Source organism: Salmo trutta, chromosome 5 (assembly GCF_901001165.1).
Source record: "Salmo trutta chromosome 5, fSalTru1.1, whole genome shotgun sequence".
Lineage (NCBI taxonomy): Eukaryota > Metazoa > Chordata > Actinopteri > Salmoniformes > Salmonidae > Salmo > Salmo trutta.
The window spans coordinates 48,577,940-48,603,778 of record NC_042961.1 but is presented as its reverse complement, the minus strand read 5'-3'; the positions used below and the strand labels follow the sequence as shown (position 1 = coordinate 48,603,778).

Below are 25,839 nucleotides of genomic sequence, written 5' to 3'. Positions count from 1 at the left end.
TTTTCCAGTCTGCTTATGAAAATGATACAATATAAACAATTTACCAATATATTACGCATCAAGACACTGTCAGTTAACGAGCTCACTCCAGCTTGGTCTTTCAAAGCTCCTGCAGCACAGTCTGCTGCAGACAGAAACTGAGGCCCAGAGAGAGGCCCCGCTGAGGGCCAGGAGCAGCGTCGCCACATCCAAGTTGTGGTTGGAGTACCAGGACATGCTGTAGGCTTCGGTGTGCAGCTGGGACGACGTTCCTCATCACGTACTCAAACCAGAAGGTGGTGCTGGCGAGAGGGGACAGGGGCGTGTTGCGGTACAGGCCAAAGATCTTCTGAATTCTGTGGCAGTAGGAGGGATTCTCCAGGACGTCCCTTAGGGCCTCCAGGAAGTCCACTGTGGTGAGAGTGGCAGCCTCCAGACATTGCCAAACTGGTCTAAGAGAAGCGGCAGGCCCAGCACAGGGACCCGTTGTAGATTGCCTTTTCCAGGCCATTGGTGCCTCCGTGAGCCACAACGCAGGTTTTGGGGTGGCCCAGGAGGTTGCTCTGGGGAAGCCAGTGCAGCAGTAGGGTGATGTTCCCCAGGGAAGAGGGTCTTTCTCCCAGGAACCTCCACAACACCTTGTGGGGCAGCAGGTCAAAGGCTTGGGCCACCGCCTCGGTCACCTCCTTAGGCAGGGCGGACACCAGCATTCCCAGAGACATGACCACCACCACCACGTGCTCTGCATGAAGGTCTCCAAGGCCTCCAGGTCAGCAGGGAGCGGCCTGGTCGGACGACACTAGAAGCCTCCCATATAGACCACGTTGGGCATGGTGGACCACAGGAACTCAAAGACAAAGTCCACCCGCATCAACCACACGTCGGCTGAGCACTGCATGGAGAGCAAGTCAGCAGCAGAGGGGAAGTGGCGTTTGAGCAGGTTGGCGTACCAATGATTAATGAAGAAATATTGCGCCACCACACTATAGACATAATGCAACATGTTAGTGAAGTTGGGGGGTGGCAAGGGCAGCAGGGTAGCCTAGTGGTTAGAGCGTTGGGCTAGTAACCAAAAGGTTGCAAGTTCAAATCCCTGAGCTGACATGGTACAAATCTGTTGTTCTGCCCCTGAACAAGGCAGTTAACCCACTGTTCCTAGGTCGTCATTGAAAATAAGAATTTGTTCTTAACTGACTTGCCTAGTTAAATAAAAAAAAATGTTTTTTAAATGTTTCTGGTTCTCTAGAGGAAATCCATGTGGTCATAGAGCTCTTTGCCCGACATGGGGACGTAGGACAGTGGCGAGGGGGCGAAGGGACCCTCTCCCGTGTTGATCCAGGGCAGGTTGAAGACCAGAAGCAGACGGAGGTAGTTGGCTAGGAGGATCCCTGTGGGCAGAGCAGGGTCAGTCAGCACCAGGTCAAACCGAGCATACCAGAGCCGAGCCATGTACGCTGGATCGCCATGAACGCTGGATCATCTGCGCCAGAACGTCCTCTCTGGCGCAGATCTTGTGGCCTGTCGGCTGCATGGATGTGATCTCGTACTGATGGTGGAAGGACTGCAGGAAGGGCGGCAGGGTCCGGATTCCCAGAATCCTTTGCAGCATCTTGTCGTGGAAGTTCTTGTCCATCTCATCCTCCAGCATGAGGACGGTGATTGAGCTGTAGAGAGGGAACTTCTGCGAGATGTACCAGCTCTTGGCAGAGCGCAGCACGGTGAGGTCATGTCCTCGGGAGTGGAGCTCATGGAGGATGACCTCCATGTTGACCCAGTGGCTGCCATCCACCGGGACCACCAGGATCTTCCTACCGCCTGCGTTACAGTGGTAACCATTGCCGGGCGATAGAAGCAGGAAGTAAAGGGCAGCCAAGAAAGGCGATGTCACTCTTCTCATCATAGCTGTTTGTGGAGAAGTCATACAACAGATATGGAATTGATTACGGAGGTCCAATCCCACAAAACAAATAAAGAACGTGTGTGTAAGCCAGAGCCAGCTCTGGTGTGACTCATGTTTTTAAATTGTTTTATTTATTTAACCAGGCAAGTCAGTTACTTACAATGACAGCCTACCGGGGAACAGTGGGTTAACTGCCTTGTTCAGGGGCAGTACGACAGATTTTTACCTTGTCAGCTCAGGGATTCGATCCAGCAACCTTTCGCTCTAACCACCAGGCTACCTGCTCCATGTGAGCTAATGCGAGCTAGTACTTTAGATGAGACTACAATACTTATCAAAGTGTGGTAATGCATCAACAAACAGAAAGTGTTGTATTATTTAATAAAACTCAGAAAGCAGGCTACTGAAATACCATTACAGCCCAACTTCACTAAAGTCCGTAGTGAACTTTAGTTTAATGAACCTTAATAACACTGTCCTGGAACAACACGATTAGGTTGGATATGCTCTACAGAGGGGGCATTGTATCATATCGGTCTGCTTAGTCTGCTAGAGAGCTAGAGGCAGGGGACTGGAATATTAAGTAGTGAAAGGATTCATGGATCCTGATCCATGACATGGAATATAAAATATAGACCTGCAAAGTTTACATGTAGAACAATGAATATAGATCAACCTGGGTTTCCCCAAACTCCACACATACACACGCTCTGTTCTTTGCAGAGTGCAAAGGTAGTGTTGCAGTATTCTATTTGCATTGACAGAGGTACAGATGGTTTGATACACTGAGTGTACAAAACATTAGGAACAACTTCCTAATATTGAGTTGCACCCCCTTTTGCCCTCAGAACAGCCTCAATTAGTTGGGGCATGGACTCTACAAGGTGTCTACAGCGTTCTTTTCACATTGTCCTTTCCAGTAATTATAGTATGGTGGACGCGTAACCTGGCAAGTAGGCTTACAGTGCAGCTTAGCTTGGCTCAGTAGAGTGAAAAGGGTATTTGTGTATGCAACATCTTAGACATCTTGCCAGTCAGACATTTAACTTTGAAAAGGCATTGTTCCTTAGATATTTAAGTAATTGCCGTGTATAGATGATGAAATAGAGTTGTGAGTCATAAGACACAAATTTGACGTGACAACATTTTTACAACTTTGCACTTTATTGAACGTGAAATGGATAACTGTGATGGCTGACTGTGACTTTAGCAGTGATAGTTCAACGCCTTCAGTAAATACCCCTCCATACAATTTGATCTTGAATTATGACTTGCTAAATTGTGATATAGTATGCTAAAATGAATGGATGTAGTAAAAGTGTAACAAAATATTAATTGGGAATTGAATTTCTTTCATACTGCATTTCCTCAATCAGTGTACACATATTTGAGGTACCAGTAGGCCTACAGATATAGTAACTGCATAAATGAAACATCTTTATGGTCTACCACTTCTACAATGGTTCTTAGTGAAACAGTTAAAACCATAAAAAGCTTTCTAATGGCTTCCATGTGAAATAAACAAAACACTCAAAGTTGATTCTTATTTAATGGGCAACCCTACAAATCCCTTCCACCGTGGGGGGTGAGGAGCTCAATGTTCTTTACCCGGCTGCTTAGAATACAAACTGTCCCCCAGGATGTCCGAACACGGCATTCTTCCCTCATCTTCCTTATCTAACTCAGAGGAGGAGTTAGTTGGTTGTTTGTTGGTGTGATGCTTGATTATAAAAACCAGTCCATCTGTGATCTCGTGTATTAACAAGCGACGAGGAAGCGGACAGGGACAGTCTTTGTGTTACAGGTCACAGTGAGTTTATCATGACTTTCACTAAACACTAACTGGGCTTCTCAGTGAAACTGAGACTGAGACTGGCTATCCGTGCACACTGCTGCTACAGTGATATGATGACAGTGCACTTGAAGAGGTAGGAGATAGATATATTGTATCGCGCTATGTATTGTATCTCACGATATGTTTTGTAAATTTGGATTACCATAGTTTCTATTGCCTTGTCAGGCAAAAACATCACATAGTTACCATATATTGTTGAAATAAAAAATATTTGAATAAGAATCTTTCAAAAAGAAACCAATATGCATGCATTTTGCTTTACGGAAATATGTACATTTTTAAACTGATCATTTTTCAACTGGATATTAGCATAAAATATGATAAAAGGCTGGACGCTCCATGACTTTTAGAGATAATGAAATAAGCACACATAACCATAATAACCGTCCAAAGTAATATAGTGAATTGAGGGGAATCATTTGTAAATGTAAACCCTGTGTAAACCTCCAGTACGTCATTTGTAAACCCTGTGTAAACCTCCAGTACGTCAACAGACTATCAACAGCTTATTGTGAAATAGACACAAATTACTTATTTGAAATTCGTGACAGGCACATGAAAAAGTTTACTTTTGGTGTGTATTAGACCATGTTCATCCCAACATTACACTATTTTCTTTCTTCATAATGCATTTGTGTACATTACACAAATTTCAATTTGTTGTGGCTAACGTTAGCTAGGCTAGCTAGGTGTCTAATGTTATCTAGGCAAGCTAGGGGGGGTAACGTTAGCTAGGCTAGGGGTTAGGGTTAGGGGTTAAGGTTGGGGTTAGGTTTAGGGGTTAAGGTTAGGAAACCTGCTGGCTAAGTAGTTAAAGGGTTAAGGTTAGTGTTAGGAGTTAGGTTAAAGGATTAAGGTTAGGTTATGGGAAGGGTTAGCTAAAATGCCAAAGTTTTCTGTAATGAGATTCAAACACACAACCGTTGGGTTGCTAAACGTTCACATTATACAGCCATCTTTTCTGTCATAAGTAACCTAATGTCTTTATCTGTGCAATGTATACAAAATCGTGTACTACACATGAAAAAATATACGTTTTCATGTGCCTGTCACAAATTTCCAATAAGCAATTTGTGTCTATTTCACAATAATCTGTGATACTTGGTTGAGTACATGGTGTTCTATAGTCTAACTGTGATGTCTTGCAGCAGGGAAGGGCAGGAGATAAACATGATAAACCAATGACCCGTGGTGAGGTCAGTAGCTGGGTAAGCACTGGCTATTATCAAAGCCAGATTTACTCACAAATAAACAAAGTTCACCATACAACATATAACTTCAACAACCAGAGTGACATAGGCTATAATTAACTGATATTGACAAACAATTTTCACCAAATGTAAATACCAATGTAGCCAAGATACACGAGCAATAGCCTCTGATGGCCTCTGCCACACTGGTCAACTCAGCTCAGTCATCGACCAATGTATCATCCACAGTTACAACTGGTAGGTGGCACTAAAAGACCAATGTATAGACACATTTCATCTGAAGAATTCGCAATGCAAACTCCATAGCGTTCCACAACTGATTTACAATGATTCCAATGTGCGGCGCAAGCAAACAAACACACACACAATAATTGTTCTATGTGAAATATGCTTACACTCTTACAGTGCATTCGGAAAGTATTCAGACCCCTTCACTTTTTCCACATTTTGTTATGTTACAGCCTTATTTTAAAATTGATTAAATCTTTTTTTGCACCTCATCAATCTACACACAATATCACATAATGACAAATCAAAAACTTGTTTCTAGACATTTTTGCAAATTAATTTAAAATTAAAAACTTAAATATTACATTTACAGAAGTATTCAGACCCTTTACTCAGTACTTTATTGAAGCACATTTGGCAGCAATTACAGCCTCGAGTCTTCTTAGGTATGACACTACAAGCTTGGCACACCTGTATTTCAGGAGTTTCTCCCATTCTTCTCTGCAGATCCTCTCAAGCTCTGTCAGGTTGGATCAGGAACGTCACCGCACAGCTATTTTCAGGTCTCTCCAGAGATGTTCGATCTGGTTCAAGTCCTGGCTCTGACTGGGCCACTCAAGGACATTCAGAGACTTGTCCCAAAGCCACTCCTGTATTGTCTTGGCTGTCTGCTTAGGGTCGTTGTCCTGTTGGAAGGTGAACCTTTGCCCCAGCATGAGGTCCTGAGCGCTCTGGAGCAAGTTTTCATCAAGGATCTCTGTACTTTGCTCCATTCATCTTTCCCTCGATCCTGACTAGTCTCCCCCTGCCACTGAAAAACATCCCCACAGCATGATGCTGCCATGACCATGCTTAACCGTAGGGATGGTGCCAGGTTTCCTCCAGATATGATGCTTAGAATTCAGGCCAAAGAGTTCAATCTTGGTTTCATCAGATCAAAGAATCTTGTTTCTCATGGTCTGAGAGTCCTTTAGGTGCCTTTTTGCAATCTCTAACCGGGCTGCCATGTTCATTTTACTGAGGAGTGGCTTCCGTGTGGCCACTCTACCTTAAAGGCCTGATTCGTGGAGTGCTGCAGAGATGGTTGTCCTTCTGGAAGGTTCTCCCATCTCCACAAAGGAACTCTAGAGCTCTGTCAGAGTGACAATCGGGTTATTTGTCACCTCCCTGACCAAGGCCCTTCTCCTCCGATTGTTCAGTTTGGCCGGGCGGCCAACTCTAGGAAGAGTCTTGGTGGTTCCAAACTTCTTCTGTTTATGAATGATGGAGGCCACTGTGTTCTTGGGGACCTTCATTACATTTAGATTTACGTCATTTAGCAGACGCTCTTATCCAGAGCAACTTACAAATTGGTGCATTCACCTTATGATATCCAGTGGAACAACCACTTTACAATAGTACATCTATTGTAAAGTGGGGGAGGGGGGGGTTAGAAGGATTACTTTATCCTATCCCAGGTATTCCTTAAAGAGGTGGGGTTTCAGGTGTCTCCGGAAGGTGGTGATTGACTCCGCTATCCTGGCGTCGTAAGGGAGCTTGTTTCACCATTGGGGTGCCAGAGCAGCGAACAGTTTTGACTGGGCTGAGCGGGAACTGTGCTTCCGCAGAGGTAGGGGGGCCAGCAGGCCAGAGGTGGAACGCAGTGCCCTTGTTTGGGTGTAGGGACTGATCAGAACCTGAAGGTACGGAGGTGCCGTTCCCCTCACAGCTCTGTAGGCAAGCACCATGGTCTTGTAGCAGATGCGAGCTTCAACTGGAAGCCAGTGGAGTGTGCGGAGGAGCAGGGTGACGTGAGAGAACTTAGGAAGGTTGAACACCAGACGGGCTGCGGCGTTCTGGATGAGTTGTAGGGGTTTAATGGCACAGGCAGGGAGCCCCGCCAACAGTGAGTTGCAGTAATCCAGACGGGAGATGACAAGTGCCTGGATTAGGACCTGCACCGCTTCCTGTGTAAGGCAGGGTCGTTCTCTGCGAATGTTGTAGAGCATGAACCTACAGGATCCGCCTTGATGTTAGCGGAGAACGACAGGGTGTTGTCCAGGGTCACGCCAAGGCTCTTAGCACTCTGGGAGGAGGACACAATGGAGTTGTCAACCGTGATGGCGAGATCATGGAACGGGCAGTCCTTCCCCGGGAGGAAGAGCAGCTCCATCTTGCCGAGGTTCAGCTTGAGGTGGTGATCATTCATCCACACTGATATGTCTGCCAGACATGCAGAGATGCGATTCGCCATCTGGTTATCAGAAGGGGGAAAGGAGAAGATTCAATGCTGCAGACATTTTTTGGTACCCGGACAATTCCTTTGACCTCATGGCTTGGTTTTTGCTCTGACATGCACTGTCAACTTTGGGACCTTATATAGACAGAGGTGTGCCTTTCAAATCATGTCCAATCAGTGGAATTTACCACAGGTGGAATCCAATCAAGTTGTAAATATATCTCAAGGATGATAAATGGAAACAGGATGCACCTCAGCTCAATTTCGAGTCTCATAGCAAAGGGTCTGAATACTTATGTAAATAATGTATTTTTTTATACATCTTTATTTTATTTGAAAACATTTCTAAAAACCTATTTTTGCTTTGTCATGGGGTATTGTGTGTAGATTGATGAGGATTTTTTATCTATTTAATCAATTTTAGAACAAGGCTGTAACGTAACAAAATGTGGAAAAAGTGAAGGTTAGACCTAAATGAATACTTTTCAAGTGGACTTTATATTATAAATAAGGTTTGAACAAATATTCCATATCAAAATCTTTAAATAATAAAAAAATGCAGGTCAAAGCGTCAAAAAGTCTCTCATTAAAATGCAATTCTAGCTTGATAAATCAAATGCATTCAGAGGGATGTTGTCTATTTTCATGATTCAACAGAAGCATAATCCACAAATCGCAAAGGAACATGCATTTAGGTCTACCTTTACCTTTAAATTAAGTCCATTCGTCGGTCTTTCTCTCTCAGTGACAGCAGTCACAACAGAAGCCCATGTCCATTATTTTATTCTGCATGCACACAGCAGGGAAGCCACACATGTAGAATGAGTGTAGTGCAGTTAGTCACATCCATTTTGTAGAAGCCAAGGCTCAGGCACCCATAAAGTGGCTGGAGAAGCACCATTCCCACTATATATACAAAGCAAAAGTACATGTCCAAGATGTCTAAAAGTCAGGATAAAAACTATGAATTTGTTATGATATTTCAAACAAGTCTACAGTGCAGTACTCAATGTTCGTCTGCCCGACAGCTAGCAATGAGGGAGATGGTGGTTGCCTTGACTGTCATGAATAAAGCCACGTCTTGTATGTTGTGTGCTGCCTCTGTCTGGTCTTAACTTTCATTATATTTGACGTTCCACTCTTCGAACCCTGCAAAAGGCACATTACATGATGATTCCAACTTTGAAAATGATTTGAGGCATCCATTTGTCAGGTTGTTTTTGCTAGCTACAGTTGAAATCGGAAATTTACATACGCGTTAGCCAAATACATTTAAACTCAGTTTTCACAATTCCTGACATTTAATCCAAGTAAAAATTCCCTGTCTTAGGTCAGTTAGGATCACCACTTTGTTTTAAGAATGTGAAATGTCAGAATAATAGTAGAGATAATTCTTTATTTCAGCTTTTATTTCTTTCATCACATTTCCAGTGGGTCAGAAGTTTACATACACTCAATTAGCATTTGGTAGCATTGCCTTTAAATTGTTTAACTTGAGTCAAACGTTTCAGGTAGCCTTCCACAAGCTTCCCACAATAAGTTGGGTGAATTTTGGCCCATTCCTCCTGACAAAGCTGGTGTAACTGAGTCAGGTTTATAGGCCTCCTTGCTCGCACATGCTTTTTCAGTTCTGCCCACACATTTTCTATAGGATTGAGGTCAGGGCTTTGTGATGGCCACTCCAATACCTTTACTTTGTTGTCCTTAAGCCATTTTGCCACAACTTTGGAACTATGCTTGGGGTCATTGTCCATTTGGAAGACCCATTTGCGACCAAGCTTTAACTTCCTGACTGATGTCTTGAGACGTTGCTTCAATATATCCACATATTTTTCCTTCCTCATGATGCCATCTATTTTGTGAAGTGCACCAGTCCCTCCTGCAGCAAAGCACCCCCACAACATGATGCTGCCACCCCCATGCTTCACAGTTGGGATGGTGTTCTTCGGCTTGCAATCTTCCCCCTTTTTCCTCCAAACATAACGATGGGCATACTGTCTAAACAGTTCTATTATTGTTTCATCAGACCAGAGGACATTTCTCCAAAAAGTAAGATCTTTGTCCCCATGTGCAGTTGCAAACCATAGTCTGGCTTTTTTGGGGCTGCTTTGGAGCAGTGGCTTCTTCCTTGCTGAGGATATGAGGTTTCAGGTTATGTCGATATAGGACTCATTTTACTGTGGATATAGATACTTTTGTACCCGTTTCCTCCAGCATCTTCACAAGGTCCTTTATTGTTGTTCTGGGATTGATTTGCACTTTTCGCACCAAAGTACGTTCATCTCTACGAGACAGATAGAGTCTTTCTGAGCAGTATGACGGCTGCGGGGTCCCATGGTGTTTATAATTGCGTACATTTGTTTGTACAGATGAACGTGGTACCTTCAGGCGTTTGGAAATTGCTCCCAAGGATGAACCAGACTTGTGGAGGTATACATTTTTTTCTGAGGTCTAGCAAAGAGGCACTGAGTTTGAAGGTAGGCCTTGAAATTCATCCACAGGTACACCTCCAATTGACTCAAATGATGTCAATTAGCCTATCTGAAGCTTCTAAAGCCATGACATCATTATCTGGAATTGTCCAAGCTGTTTAAAGGCACTGTCAACTTAGTGTATGTAAACTTTTGACTCTCTGGAATTGTAATACAGTGAATTATAAGTGAAACAATCTCTCTGTAAACAATTTTTGGAAAAATGACTTGTGTCATGCACAAAGTAGATGTCCAAACCGTCTTGCCAAAAGTTTGTTTACAAGAAATTTGTGGATTGGTTGAAAAACGAGTTTTAATGACTCCAACCTAAGTGTTTGTAAACTTCTGACTTCAACTGTAGCTAACTTTGTTCATTTCAAGGGATGCGAGCGCCAAAATATGTAGACACGCTCAAATATGCACAGCTTACCCCAGGCAATACCCACACAACATGTTTAAGCAAAAGCATGCAAAGCAGTGACTGGAGTCAGGAAAGGCTGTGTGTCAAGGATTTGAATGGATGGAAAGAAAGGGTCGTGAATACCTTGGGGCCTTTCCTGAAGTTTTGTTGCAGGTTTAGCAAATGTTTAGATTTTTTGCATAAAACCCCCAGAATCATAATCATTAGATTATCACAAAGGAACCACAGCCTACCCTGAATAACCTGATTGCACATCACTGTAATAAACATTCCAGGTCAGGTCACCCATGTCCAGTGTCTGCTGCACCCGTCCAGACTGCAGTTCTGCAGATCCTGATGGGGCCACAGTGTAGTGTCAGGTTCTATCTAGGGTTTCAGCCCCAGAGATGTGATATCATTGCACCAATGTCCTTTTCATTAGTCACCAAATGCAACAAAACAGTCTCAAACAAGGAGGTACTATCTGGACTTGTTCAATTAGAAACGCTTGTTTTCGTTTCCCTTTGCAAAATGTTTTGCTGCAGTGTGTGCCCTAATTAATGCAACCCAGATCTAGCTAAATGGCCGAAGCTAAAGGGTGTGTGGACCAGTGGAGGCTGCTGAGGGGAGGACGGCTCATAATAATGGCTGGAACGGAGCGAATGGAATGGCATATTGACATATTGGATAATATTCCACCTATTCTGCTCCAGCCATTACCACAGGCCCACCCTCCCCAATTAAGGTGCCACCAACCTCCTGTGGTATGGACTGTGTAGTATCTGTGTCTACTAAGCATGTAGTATTTGTAATGCATGTACTGATTCAGTACTGATGCATCAGTGAATGGAGAGGGTCTATATCGTGGGAGTGGAGGAAATTGATTGATAAGGTCCACTGTACTGTGTTCACCCAGGGTCATCTCTGTATTTCATCCAGATTGAAAAAGTGGCTGTTTCCAACCATACAGTTATATTGTGTGGTAACTTAGGGAACCAATCTGTCCATAGTGGTACGAAGTGGTGACAACTCTGTTGAGAATACATCATATCGTGCATCAACTGTGTGGCTTGAAGCTTCACTCTCACAGTAGCATAACATGGGAATACTGTTTCCACACAATGTCAGAAAATGACCCCCTCCCTTCCTTCATAACAGTTTTATCTAGTGATTCAGCATGTACAGCTTTAGATAATAACCCAGTGGACATTTGGACATCTGCCAATTGCAGTGGCTGACATGTCAACTATGGAATTTATTTTTGTACAGAAAAGACAATACCTCGATAAAGCTACTTTATAGTCAGACCATGTAATCTCTTTCTCAGTCCTTGCATTCTGTATGCTAAAACTGCTCATGAAAATCAAACAATTTCTATTGTATACTTTTTCTAAATATAATATATACTATCGTAGAGAAGAGAAGAGAGAACATTTTCCTGAGATCGTAAACAAACATGTTGTTATTTTCTTGTTTGTTCCCAGCTCCAATGACGTAATGGGCATGTGCGGTGGAACAGCGGCGGTCCTTCGACGAATCCTCTGCCTCCTCCTCCTCCTCGTCGTCTTCGTGCGGGGTTGCCGCAGTAACGGCAGCGGGGGAGGTAGAATCCTGGTCTTCCCAGAGGATGGCAGCCACTGGCTCAACATGGAGGTCATCCTCCGAGAGCTCCACTCCAGAGGTCACAACCTCACCGTGCTGCGCTCTGCCAAGAGCTGGTACATCCCCCAGAATTCCCCTGTCTACACCTCTATCACCGTGAACCCTGCTCCTCCTCCGGCGGGCGAGGACCTGGGTCCTGACTTCTACACCATCCTGATGCAGCGCTCACTGAAACTCCGCAGGATGTTACCGGTCCTCCGTTTTCTGGAGCAGCAGAAGGACACGGCGGCCATGTTGATGATGTTTCACGGCGAGGCACTCTGCATGATCTCCACCATCTTGGATGACTCTGTCCTCGTCGCCAAACTGAGGGTTTCCAGATTCGACCTGATGCTCACCGACCCTGCCTTCCCTGCTGGAGTGCTCCTGGCCCAATACCTGGGCATGCCCATGGTTTATAATGTCCGCTGGCTCAACGCAGGCGAGGCCCACATGACTGTCGCCCCCACGCTGCCCTCCTATGTTCCGATGTACAACTCCCTGTTCAGTGATGATATGGACCTCCTGCAGAGGACAGAGAACTTCCTGCGTTACCTGGTCATCCTCCTCCAGGAGCACCTGGTCATCCTGCCACTCTACGTCAACCTGCTCAAACGTCACTTCCCCCCTGGTGCTGACCTGCTCTCCATGCAGCGCTCAGCAGACGTGTGGCTGATGCGGGTGGACTTTGTCTTTGAGTTCCCGCGGCCTACCATGCCCAACGTGGTCTATGTGGGGGGCTTCCAGTGCCGTCCGGCTGAGCCACTTCCTGCTGACCTGGAGGCCTTCATGCAGAGCTCTGGAGAGCACGGGGTAGTGGTCATGTCTCTGGGAACGCTGGTGTCTGCCCTGCCTAAGGAGGTGACCGAAGCGGTGGCCCAAGCCTTTGCCAAGCTGCCCCACAAGGTGGTGTGGAGGTTCCTGGGAGAAAGACCCTCTTCCCTGGGGAACAACACCCTGCTACTGGACTGGCTCCCCCAGAACGACCTCCTGGGCCACCCCAAAACCCGCGCCTTTGTGGCTCACGGAGGCACCAACGGCCTGTATGAGGCCATCTACCACGGAGTCCCTGTGCTGGGCCTGCCGCTCCTCTTCGACCAGTTTGACAACGTCCTGCGGCTGCAGGTGCGCGGGGTGGCACGGGTGCTGGAGGCCGCCACTCTCACCACAGAGGACTTCCTGGAGGCCCTAAGGGATGTGCTGGAGAATAAGTCCTACCGCCACAACATGCAGAAGCTCTCTGGCCTGCACCGCGACACGCCCCTGTCCCCGCTCGCCAGCGCCACCTTCTGGATTGAGTACGTGATGAGGAACGGTGGAGCGTCCCACCTGCGCACTGAAGCCTACAGCCTGCCCTGGTACTCCTACCACAGCCTGGACGTGGCGGCGCTGCTCCTGGCCCTCAGCGGGGCCTCTCTCTGGGCCTCAGTCTATGTCTGCAGCAGGCTGTGCTGCAGGAGATCCAGGAGGAAGACCAAGCTGGAGTGAGACATGAATCTAAAGATGGACCAAGATGGGTATTTTAGATGTTGTACGTATTTGACCATCAATTGGCACTTTTCTGTCAACGATTTAAAAAATTGCTCAAACGAATCTTGAGAACATTTTTACAACTTCATAAAATAACTCCAAAGTCCACCATAAATACATAATAACATTAAAGGGAAGTACATACATGACTCAATAAAAACTGATGAAAAGTTATTTATATTCAGACCGGCCTTAGGGAATGTGGTGCCCTGGATTTCAGTCTGGTGAGGGAAAGTACAAGATGACAAAGATAACACTCTCCTTTCTATGATATCATGTGTTAAAAATACAGCCTAGCCAACATTGTCTCACACTCCCATTCTCCTCAAACAATTTGAATTGTGTAGTCATAGCTTTTCCCTGTGCCTGAGCTAAAAAGTAAACTTAGGGTAAATTATGACTATACTGTATACCACAGTCGTACATAGTCAACAAATGTGTTTGTTCAAAGGAAAAAAATATGTCATACTCCTACTTTTCCACCTAAAAGCCCCAGTAAGAAGTCTCAATAAAGATGTAATTACTGTCATCCGAATAGAGTCAATTGACATTACACACTCCTTTTTCTGTCGAGTGTTGAGTGGTGTGCGGTGCACGTTGTGTGTTGCATTTACACTGTCTCTTTGTTAGGCTGTAATCTCAGCCTGTCAGTTGCTTCCTCCTCCTTCTCCTGTGCAGAGGTTGATCCTCTCATCACATAGCCTCTGTGGCCTGTGATCTCTGCTTTCTGACTCAGAAACACACATACACACACACACACACACGCAGTGAGAGACACCCATTGTTTAAGAGAAGACAAAGGGGAAATATGTTATGTTACAGAATATTTGTTTCGTAAATGTTTTGCCTTAGTTTCCCCAACAAATTGGTCACAAATTCATAGATTGTTACAAGAATATCATCCATAAAGCCTTTAGAATTTTTCCCTTCCTTCCCTGCACTCATAAAACCCGTCTCCTTCTCACTCACTTTTTTTCCTCCTCTAACGGTGAGAGGATGAGGGAGAAAGAGGGAGGAGAGGAGTGAGTGTTTTTGTTCAGGAAAAGAAAGGGGTTCTCCTGCGGTTCTCAGGATGTTGCCCTTAAAGCCTGGAAAAGTGGGCTTCCTGTCCAGGGTAACAATCAGAGAATAGACAAGGCCCTGAGGATTAAGACGCTGTGTCCCTTCAGCAGCAGACACAGTCACTTTGTGTTGCACACTAAGCAGCTGGAGGAAAGAAGAGGTTTGTGGAACGATTTCTACTGCATGGATTTTAGAGCTGTATGGGTGAGGTGAGTAAAAAGATTCTCAAAATAAGTTTTCTTGGGCATTTTTTTCTTCTCTTTTTTATGCTTTAGTTGTATGGGTTTGACTTTTAATCTCATGTTCCAATGCAACTGTTGACATATTTTTTGTGTACAATACTGTACATGCTTGTGTAATGTTCTGATTTAATGTTATAGAAATGTTGTTATGATCATCTTCATCCTTCTCCTCCTCAGGTTTTCCACCAGGATTTGAGATCACTGGATCCTTAGCAGAACGAAATTTGTGTGACGGACACCTGCCTCTGGGAGCCAATATAAACAATATGGACAGATCACGTGCAGATGAATTTATAGATTTCATGAATGATTTGGATTAGAAAACTTCCTCTGTCAAGTGCATCTATTTCCACCTTTTCTATCGGAAGTATTGCATTTATGAATGAATTGAATGGATATTAATCCAGAGACATTCACACCACTGTCTCTCTCTGGGAATATAGATTTGCACCAGAGGGTGAAATAAGCACCTGTGTACTGTAGTACCTGGTTTCTTGTCAAAGGACTTTGAGGGTATCCCCCCTCACCCAGAGACTGTCAGAGACCATGTCCAACAGCAATGACAGCTGCAACCTCCCCCTGAACACCGACACACTTGGTCTCACCTACATCTACAGCCTGGCCTTCTCACTGGGTCTTCCTTGCAACCTGCTGTCCCTCTGGGGACTGTACCAACTGGGCCGGTCCGGCGGGGGTGGCTGTCAGCTGGTCTACATCCTCAACCTGCTGCTCTCTGACCTCCTCCAGCTCCTCACCCTCCCTCTCTGGATCCTCTATCTCCAGGGGGCGCACCGCTGGCCCTACGGCCGCCCCGCCTGCGAATTCGTGGGCTATGTCTTCTACGTCAACGTCTACGCTAGTGTGGTGTTCCTCTGTATCATCGCACTGGACCGTTGCCTGGCGATAGTACACCCGTTGAGTAGTCGTGGCGTTCGGACGGTGCGGGTGGCGGCGGTATTGGGGGTGGCGGTCTGGACGCTGACCTTTCTATTCTGTTTGGGCGGGCTTCTTCCGTCAGTGTTTGATGCAGAGAGGCTGTTGTGTCTGGAGCAGTACCCCGTCAGCCTCAGATATGCTCACTTTAAGATTGCTACGGTTGTCATGGGGTTCCTGCTGCCCTGTGGTATACTGGGGTGAGTGGGAAACTGAGTATGAAGTATGCTTGGCTGACATGTATGTGTGATTGCATAAAGAAATGGAGGAGTGTGGCCTGCACTCTGCATCTACATGTGTCCGTCGATAATGCTTTGATAAATATGAAGTGAACACTATTAACAACTTTATATTAACATGTTGTCACATTACATGCAAAAGGATGTGTCAATGAGAGGAGTCTTGTTAAAAAGTCACATCTAACACATTTATCTGATATGACCTTTGACCTTGGACTTTTTATCTCTCTCCCAAACCCTCCCCTCACAGCTACACTTCCGCCCGCATAGGCGTGACTCTCCAACACTCGCCATCCGTCTCCGACCAGGGCCGTCACAAAATCACAGGCATCCTTGTTGTCATCACCGTCATCTTCATCGTAGTCTTCGGACCCTACCACCTCGTTGGGGGGTACCGTTTCGTCTCCTTGCTCCTCATAGATGACCCCTGTGAGTTGGAGCGGTCCATCTTCCTGTGTTACCGGCTGTGCTACGGCCTGACGAGCCTCAACACCCTGCTGGACCCTCTGTTTTACATTTTCCTGTGTCATGACGCCCGTCTGGAGCTCCGCAGGTCACTGACGCCCTGTCTGGGACAGGGGCACACAGCCCCCAAACAGGTCAGACTCAGTCTCAGAGGGCATCCTGATCAGAGCGACAGTGTGTAGAGAGACTGGATTGGACACATTTTTGAGTTTCCTGTTCCTTTGACTCTGAGGAAAGAAGAATCTGGATAAACTGTATTATGTTACACGTTTCTTGTTCTTTGATGGTCCTGAAGTCGAGAGGAGAGGACACATTTTGTGGTGACACCAGCCATACACTACAATGCAGTGTTTTCATAGACTTGCTCAAGGAACTGAGTCCACTGGCTTGCTGAGAAATGGTGATGGAAAAAAGCAGCGATTGTGCCACCTAGTGGGGAGAGCATGTATGCTGTTGGCTGACATAGGAAATGGTGTTCCATCTACTTTACCTTTCTGCTGACAGTCTTCTCTACCTTTTAATGCACTGCAATAGCTGCCTCAGTTAATACAGCCATATGAATGCACGTCATGGGATATGAATGACTATCAGTGGATATCAACAATAATGTCAAATATGTCTTGATTATTGCATTAAATAAAGTCATTTTACATACCTTATTTATTAATTGTATGAGAAACTCCAAAATATCTTTATAAAAGAGCTTATCATAACCAGACATACTAAACATACACCAGACACTAAAACATATTAACAAACACATACTCCAGAGACTAAAACAGACAGTCAGAGTATTTATGTGCCATTTACTGAGGAGTTGCTTCCGTCGGCCACTCTACCATAAAGGCCTGATTGGTTGAGTGCTGCAGAGATGGCTGTCCTTCTGGAAGGTTGTCCCATCTCCACAGAGGAACTCTGGAGCTCTGTCAGAGTGACCATTGGGTTCTTGGTCACCTTCCTGACCAAGGCTCTTCTCCCCCGATTGCTCAGGTTGGCCGGGCTGTGTTCTTGGGGACCTTTTAATGCTGCAGACATTTTTTGGTACGCTTCCCCAGATCTGTGCCTTGACGCAATCCTGTCTCGGCCCCCTATAGGGAATTCCTTCAACCTCATGGCTTGGTTTTTGCTCTGACATGCACTGTCAATTGTGGGACCTTATATAGACAGGCGTGTGCCTTTCAAAATCATGTCCAATCAATTGAATTTACCACAATGTACTCCAATCAAGTGGTAGAAATATCTCAAGGATGATCAATGGAAACAGGATGCAACTGAGCTCAATTTTAAGTTTCATAGGAAATACTTATGTAAACAAGTTCTGTTTTTTATATTCAATACATTTGCCCAAAATTCTACAAACCTGTTCTTGCCTTGTCATTATGGGGTAATGTGTGTAGATTCCTGAGGATTTGTTTTATTTAATCCATTTTAGAATAAGGCTGTAATGTAACAAAATGTGGAAAAAGTCAAAGGGTCTGAATACTTTCTAAAGGCACCGTAGAGACTTACAATGGGGATCTAGCTCAATTTGGGCACCTCTCAAGGTACAGATACGCAGGTCTTTAGGATCAATTTCACAAGACCTGGAAAAAAACAACTTGGTTTTATCAACATTTAGCACTAATTTAAGATCGGTAGGCGATTCTTGAATTGAATCAAATCCGAGGGTCGCGAACGGCCTGCTGCACTGATGGGGCACATGAATAAATAACGAATCCTCATAGAGATGTAAGCCCGTTATTATTATTATTCAGGGACAAACATTATTAATGTAAATAGTGAACAGTTCCACAATCATATGTACAGCAAGTCGTAGAAGACATGGGTCAAGCATGTCTGCCCCGAGTGGACTTTTACCATCAATAACTAAGAGAGTCCAGAACTTCCTTAGTAGTGACTTGCCGAAGCGAGACCAGTGGGTCACAATTTACATTAGCAGGCAAGTCTGCAACTGAACAGGGGTGCATCAGAGCCAACTTGAAATGGGTACTGTAAAAAAGCAACAAGCAAATATAAAAGCATACTAGCACATTGCTGAGCCTTTGGTTTAACACTACTGAAACCATTGCAAAACACACAAGATATATCCCTCAATCCTTCTGGGTGTATGCTGTACATAACACAGATTCAAAATGCAATGATTTATAAACGGATCATTATGTATCCCACTGTTGCAGAACCTACACGCGAACCTGGCTTTGGCTCCTTCTCAGTTAGCAGGGTGTGGTTCCTTCGTCTTCTGTGCCGTCTCCTCCTCCGCCCTGGAGTCTCTTCCTCTCAGGCTGGGGGCATTGTTGAGGGACCTCCTCCCCCTCAGCAGCAGCTCTGAGGTACTGATGGAAGATCTCTGCGTGCTTTGTCGCCGTGACCACTCCCCTAGGTCCTCCGCCAGCACGCTCTCCATTACTGCCGCAAGGGACTGCCTGATCTTATGGCACAGGTCCGGACAGCTGAACACATAGAGGATGGGGTTTAGCACACTGTTGAGGAAGGCTAGGCTGGCGGTGGAGGGCAGGCCACTGGCCACGAGGCCCCGGAGGGAGGGTCTATACTGAGCTACAGCCTCCAGGACGCTGAAGACGTGGTATGGAGCCCAGCAGACCATAAAGCTCATCAACACTGCTACCACTAGCCGAACGAAGCGGAAAGGGTGCCGGTTGCGGCCACGCCGCGCGATACTAATGGTCACTGATACATAGCTCCACACGATGACCACCAGGGGAAGAATGAAGGCCAGGAGGAGCTTAGAGATGGCCAGGGCATCCTGGCGTGCCTCACACAGCTCTTTTAGGTCAAACTTCCTAACAGGGAGATACTGGGCGTAGTTATAGTAACACATGACCCGCCCGTCATGCCGATGAATAGTATCCCGGAACAGGTAGTACGGTACTGTACAGAGCACAGCCAGGGCCCAGATGATTCCACATACCCTGCCGACCAGCCGCACATTCCTCCGGTTGTGGACCCAGACGGGCTTGTGAACCACCAGACAGCGGTCTAGAGAGATGGCCGCCAGCAGGAAGGCGCTGACGAACATGTTGAGGAAGAAGACGGAGGAGTGGAGTTTGCAGAAGGTGGTGCCCAGGGTCCAGGTGCCTCCGCGGGCCAGGAAGATGGTGAAGAAGGGGAGTGACGCCGTGGCCAGGAGGTCGGAGGCAGCCAGGTTGAGAATCCACACGCTGATGACGGTACGACGGACACGGAAACCCACGACCCCCAGGATGAGGATGTTCTCCAGGATGCCGAAGGCGGAGACCAGGCCGTGGAGACACACCGTGGCCAGGCTCAGAGCCCCCACCTCAGCCGAGGAGTTGGAGGGTACGCTGGCGTTCACCATGGCCTGGATGAGAGGGCAGTAGCCGGGGCTGCTGCTAGAGTTGGTCATCCTGACAGTTGAGATTCTGCTTCTGACACTTTGTCCACTTTGGCTCTGAATTCCTGTGTACAACACTGCAAAGAAACAAGGAAAAGAGGCATTACGAATTAGGACTCTACTCATTCCGTATCTTGGAAATTCAGAGTTACAGCATGATTGAAATTTAGGAGAATATTCCATCAACGTTACACCAAACATACACAGAACATGGTTGCCGTGTTCTCAGAATATAAAATATGAATGTTCTAGACATGTTTCATGAGAATGTTGCAAGAACATTCCTTTGTATCAGTTGTCAGGAGATCGCCTGATCATCAAGCTTTGATTATTTGAATTAGCTGTGTAGCGCTAGGGCAAAAAACTAAATGTGCACCCAGGGGGGACCCCAGGACCGAGTTTGGGAAACCCTGAGTTAAGGGAACATTCTACTGTATAGACGTTAGAAATAACCTTCAGAGAACATTCTTAGCATACCTCTACTTCTCTGCCTCGCTTCCTGACGCTTTAATAAATCGTAAAAGCCATCTCCAAAGTGGCAATTGTTTTCGATTATTAGCCATGGTGGTTTCTGTCTAACATGACTGAAGTGTCAAGTTTGCCTGAAAAAGTTCAACTGCCACTACCATCTCAAATTGTTAAGAGCGAGAGATGGCTTATCTCTCTGTCTCACTCTCTCCACATCCTCTGTGCAAGTTTGCCTTGTCTATATATGTGAAAGCCATTGCACAAATAGACAACTTCTGTTCTAGCTCTTTGCTAGTCTCCTAATACAGAACGTTGTGTTTGTGTTGATGGAAATGTACCCTATAGTAGGGGAGAGTGGGGTAAGTTGAGGCATTTTACATTCAGCATCACTCTGTCAGGGGAAATAAAGATATCTACATATATTTCAGGATGTTGTGTATCCATGGGAATAATCAGAATTCATGTAAACATAAGTTAAATTGAGCTGTGGGACAGGGTAAGTTAAGCCCCCTACAAATTCCTTTTAAAACCCTGTCTATCTTTATTTTCCAAACACAATTCAACACAATCACTTTGTCTTTTAAAGGGATACTTTGAAATGTTGGCAATGAGGCCATTTAACTCATGGATACCATTCCCATGTCCAGTATGAAGTTGCTAGCAGATACGTATGCGGTTTGCAGTATGCCTTCAACATACAACATATTTTAAGCATTTTTAAACACAGGCTTAACACCTAACAAACACTTTGTACTTATTTCATTTTTTTTACACCTCTAACATAGACTAGACCCTGTTGTTACCTCATATCCCAGCGATAATTAATTGCATTACGCCTGGGAAGAAAATAATTGCTCAACCATTGGCTCAACTTACCCCAAGGCAAACATTTGGACTTTACAGTGGCTTCGGAAAGTATTCAGATCGCTTGACGTTTTCCATATTTTGTTACGTTACAGCCAGGTGTTTTATTTTTTATTTCACCTTTATTTAACCAGGTAGGCAAGTTGAGAACAAGTTCTCATTTACAATTGCGACCTGGCCAAGATAAAGCAAAGCAGTTCGACAACATACAACAACACAGAGTTACACATGGAGTAAAACAAACATACAGTCAATAATACAGTAGAAAAAATAAGTCTATATACAATGTGAGCAAATGAGGTGAGATAAGGGGGGTAAAGGCAAAAAAGGCCATGGTGGCAAAGTAAATACAATATAGCAAGTAAAACACTGGAATGGTAGGTTTGTAGTGGAAGAAAGTGCAAGGTAGAAATAGAAATAATGGGGTGCAAAGGAGCAAAATAAGTAAATAAATAAATACAGTAGGGGAAGAGGTAGTTGTTTGGGCTAAATTATAGATGGGCTATGTACAGGTGCAGTGATCTGTAGCTGTGAGGGAGATAAGTGTTTCCAGTTTCAGAGATTTTTGTAGTTCGTTCCAGTCATTGGCAGCAGAGAACTGGAACGAGACACGGCCAAAGGAGGAATTGACTTTGGGGGTGACCAGAGAGATATACCTGCTAGAGTGCGTGCTACAGGTGGGTGCTGCTATGGTGACCAGTGAGCGGAGATAAGGGGGGACTTTACCTAGCAGGGTCTTGTAGATGACCTGGAGCCAGTGGGTTTGGCGACGAGTATGAAGCGAGGGCCAACCAACGAGAGCGTACAGGTCGCAGGGGTGTGACAAGCTTGTAGCATCATACCCAAGAAGACTTGATGCTGTAATAACTGCCAAAGGTGCTTCAACAAAGTAAAGAGTCTGAATACTTACATAAATGTGATATTTCAGTTTTATTTTATTTTGTAATTTACAAAAAAATATGTTTTTGCTTTATCACTATGGGGTATTGTGTGTAGATTTTAATTTTTTTTAAATTTTAGAGTAACAAAATGTGGAAAAAGTCAAGGGGTCTGATACTTTTCAAAGGCACTGTATTAGCCCACACAGCTACAAGGATGCTAGGTTTAGGACTTCATATTGAAGCTTAGAGAGCCCAACGGATCTATAGAACAATCATAACATGATCTACTTTGGTTAGATACAAGCATCACATAACTTCTAATAAATTCATTTGACTTGTTGAAAATCTGTTTTTTTGGACCTAACACGGTAACTGCTTCTTCCTTCACAGACTCCGTGAAATGATAACCTCTTTCTAAATACTTGGTCAAACGACACATTTTGGTTTCCAAGAAGCAAGGGTGGCTCAACTTTCCTATCTAAAATTACATGACAGCTTTTTTGTAAGCCTACATTTCTCAGTTAAAGTGAAAAATACAGAGCCAAAACTTAAGAGTAATTTATTCTGGATCTCATCTGTTTGTAGTCCACATACAAAATGTTTCTAAATTCCAAAATAGTTTTGAATAGATTACAAATGAAAACGCACCTTAACTGAGAATTTTCTCTCCACTGCTGAGTCCACGTTGGGAGACTTGTTGCACTGGTTGTGATCAGTGTAGTTATGATTGGTGGGTATTCAAGCACACTGACACGCCTGCAGTTACACCCACGAGTCAGTTGAACTGGGGATGAAAAGCATTTGACAGATTAAAGATAAGTTTATCTCGCCTTGTTAATACACTGACTACTGATTATTGGTGATATAGTCGAGAAAGAAGTTTCAGAAGAAACAAATTAAAAGGACCTCAACCTAACCCAAAATGTGTAAAATTGTTTTGTTTTAAAGTGGACCTGGGGAAAAAGCAGTTCATATCGTCATTCCTTAATGCAATCTTATGGTTTTGATACGCTCTGCGACTCTTCTGATGCAATATATTTCTCTCTCTCACACACACACACAAGCTGTTCCTTTGCAGTGCTGATTAAGAGATTGCTGACGACCACAAAAATATGCTCGAATACCACACTCAGCTGTGGAAACTTCAGACATGAGTGAACCATTGCTTAATTCATCAACAAGTGAGAAAGCATCCAGTCACAACATTCACACAAAATAACTACTCTTTCCTCAACCCGTTTCCACTTGCATGCATGGTATGTATGGCAAAGCATCAGACAGTAAAACAATAATCCAAGCACAACAATTGCATCACTAATTAGACTTGCTTCAGTGACAGGTTCTGTAGAACAGGAAATTCAAAGTCCTCTTGGGCAAGATATGTGATGTGCCATTGTCCATCGGCAGTTTATTGCCTGCAGTTCTAAAAATGGGTAGCCAATCTTTGCATAGGGAATGCAAATGATTCCACTCAACATAGGCCTTTGGTACTAAGGCACAGCAACAGAAAACATTTCAAATGATATCTCAAAGGAAATCTTATTTAGTGACTGTTGGAAATATATTCTGTTCTCACAGACTGATAAGGGCCTAGTTAGAATACTATTCAGGTGTTTCCAGAAACAGACTGGCCATAGTGCTAATAATGGGAACCTCAAGGAGAAAAATGGGCTGGTGTGTTAGTAATGCCTGGGGCTATTTCTCTGGGGATCCCAATCCATACCTGGGTATTGCAGAACACCAACCTGGTCAAAGAGCAATTCGTATTATTCTTTACGTAAATCCAAGACACTCTACTTAGTATGATACGTTACAGGGTTAAGGTTAGGGGAAGGATTGTCCGTGACAACATTCGAACTCACAACCTTTGAGTTGCTAGACATTCATGTTATACGCCCAGCCAACCATCCAACTTCCATTTTTGCCTGAAGCAACCATAGATCTTATACCAAACGTTCCAAATGTAAAAATAAAAAAATCATACTAATTTCAGTGTCAAGGATTTACATTTACTATGTTACGTCTAGTCTATGAGACCTGGCTGAGAACACTGGTTTCATGCTAAACTGAACAGAGAACAGAGAAGTGGTAAAGTTGGGTTGAGAGGTTCTCCCTGGTTCTATTCCAAATGGCACCCTATTTACTACAAAGTGCACTAGTTTTGACCAGAGCAATAGGGTGACATTTGGGATGTAGCTCTACAGTCCACACTGATCTGTGGGTTACAACAGCGTACTTTCAGTCCTGTCCATCAGATCATGTGCCACCCATTTGTATCAATATTTATCGTATCAGTTTACTCACAATTTATACACATATTAACGACAACTACGTTAAAATGTCAAAGCCTAGCAGCTGATGTTTTTCAAACGGGTGTACGGACTGACTGCAAAATGTGTTGAGACAGTGGTGTACCTCTTCCTTCCTCTGAGAGCCTCAGATAAACTGTTGAAACTCATTCTATTATGAACAGGTTTACCCTTGAAATGTACACTTGCCCCCTGGTGGACTAATTGCGGTCTGCCACCTAACTGCTTTAAAACAAACCGTATAGGAGGTAGCGTGTAACGCACAACCTACTTTACTCAAATCTGGGACATCAGACATTTCCAACCTTCGGACTAGACAAAGTTTCATGAATAATTATACCTGACAATTATCTGCACACACCTGGACCAGGTGTAAATCAGTCCCTGATAAGACGGGAACAAAAATATGCAGTGGAACTGGCTTCAATGTCCAGAGCGGCAGTTGAGGCATATAGGGAATAAGGTGCAATTTGAGACCCAGGGTGCCCTGCTGCCTCTGGATCAGCCATGAGTCACTCTAGAACAGGGCTCTCCAACCATGTTCCTGGAGCACTATCCTTCTGTAGGTTTTCAATCCAAACCCAGTTGGAACTAACCTGGTTCCGCTTATAAACCGGCAAATTATTAGAATCAGGTGCACAAGATTAGGGTTTCAGCCTAATGTACAGAATGGTAGCCCTTCAGGAACAAGGTTGGAGAGCACTGAACTAGACAGCTAAATGCTCGGTGACGATATTAGGAGGACTGAAATGAGGGTTTAGCTCTGTGTGTTTGTAGAAACATTATCAGCGTAGGCTGCTGTAATAGACAAATGTAGAATTTTAAAAAAGGTTGGAATTAATCTAGACTATTCAATCTATGTTACTGTCATCAGATAAGTGATAAGTCAATACTTGGTTATCAGTAGGGGAGGTTTGTATTTCAGAGACTCCTGATTTAGCCAAAGGGACAAATACGTAAAAATGTATCAAACAATGAAAAGTCCTTTATTGCCATCAGAACATGAGTGAGAAGACCAGAGACAACCTGACACAGAGTGAAGAGTTGACAGTACCTAAACAGTACTACTAGCATACACACAAACACACGTCAACATTCTTCCCAACCAGAAAGACACAGGGATACAGGGAGCCAAAAGAGGGAGATACAGTAGACACGAGTGAGGTATACGTTTCACACAAACAATACATTAAGTGCTCAAATCGGTCTCTTAATCCCACATGCAGGCATGCACAACTGAATTCATTATTTGAAATAATCAGTGCTCTGCTCTCATACCATGACACAGAAGCAGACAGTTTAACCAAAAGGGGGTCAACACAATCCGGGTGATTTTAATTCAGTAAACACACATCCCAATTTAACCCACTCAATACTTGTGGCTTTGAGAACACTGATGTTCCAGGTTTGTGTTTAAAACGCATTGTAATACTTAAAGAGTAAGAAATGATGGGGCTTATTCTATTCTCAGTCATACCAGTAAAAAGGCAGCCATCTTGTGGGTCAATGAGTGGTGGAAAGTTAGTCAGAGAAGCCACTACAGTACTAAAGTGTCTAAGGCAGGGCTCTC

At 44.5% G+C, this 25,839-nt stretch overlaps 3 protein-coding genes and 1 pseudogene across 4 annotated transcripts; 2 read left to right on the top strand and 2 right to left on the bottom strand.

The window, feature by feature from the left end:
- Nucleotides 1-69: 69 nt before the first annotated feature.
- LOC115194950 (UDP-glucuronosyltransferase 2B31-like) lies at nt 70-1,876 on the bottom strand (annotated as a pseudogene).
- A 1,600-nt stretch (nt 1,877-3,476) lies between these two features.
- On the top strand, nt 3,477-13,962 carry ugt5g1 (UDP glucuronosyltransferase 5 family, polypeptide G1). Its single transcript, XM_029753976.1, has 2 exons — nt 3,477-3,807; nt 11,747-13,962. The coding sequence occupies exons 1-2, from the start codon at nt 3,785-3,787 to the stop codon at nt 13,389-13,391; spliced, it is 1,668 nt and encodes a 555-aa protein (XP_029609836.1). The 5' UTR covers nt 3,477-3,784; the 3' UTR covers nt 13,392-13,962.
- Nucleotides 13,963-14,111: 149 nt separating this feature from the next.
- Nucleotides 14,112-17,033, top strand: si:dkey-165a24.9 (probable G-protein coupled receptor 132). Its single transcript, XM_029753980.1, has 3 exons — nt 14,112-14,704; nt 14,915-15,870; nt 16,160-17,033. Exons 2-3 carry the CDS (start codon nt 15,284-15,286, stop codon nt 16,554-16,556), a joined length of 984 nt encoding a protein of 327 aa, XP_029609840.1. The 5' UTR covers nt 14,112-14,704; nt 14,915-15,283; the 3' UTR covers nt 16,557-17,033.
- Nucleotides 17,034-18,095: 1,062 nt separating this feature from the next.
- LOC115194348 (prostaglandin D2 receptor 2) lies at nt 18,096-22,968 on the bottom strand. Of its 2 annotated transcripts, none has more exons than XM_029753977.1 (2): nt 22,609-22,968; nt 18,096-19,824 (listed from the first exon to the last, which is right to left on the bottom strand). In XM_029753977.1, the coding sequence occupies exon 2, from the start codon at nt 19,757-19,759 to the stop codon at nt 18,584-18,586; it is 1,176 nt and encodes a 391-aa protein (XP_029609837.1). In that variant the 5' UTR covers nt 19,760-19,824; nt 22,609-22,968; the 3' UTR covers nt 18,096-18,583. The 2 variants fall into 2 exon arrangements, with proteins under 2 accessions (XP_029609837.1, XP_029609838.1); XM_029753978.1 differs by lacking the exon at nt 22,609-22,968 and adding an exon at nt 21,806-21,836.
- Nucleotides 22,969-25,839: the final 2,871 nt, after the last annotated feature.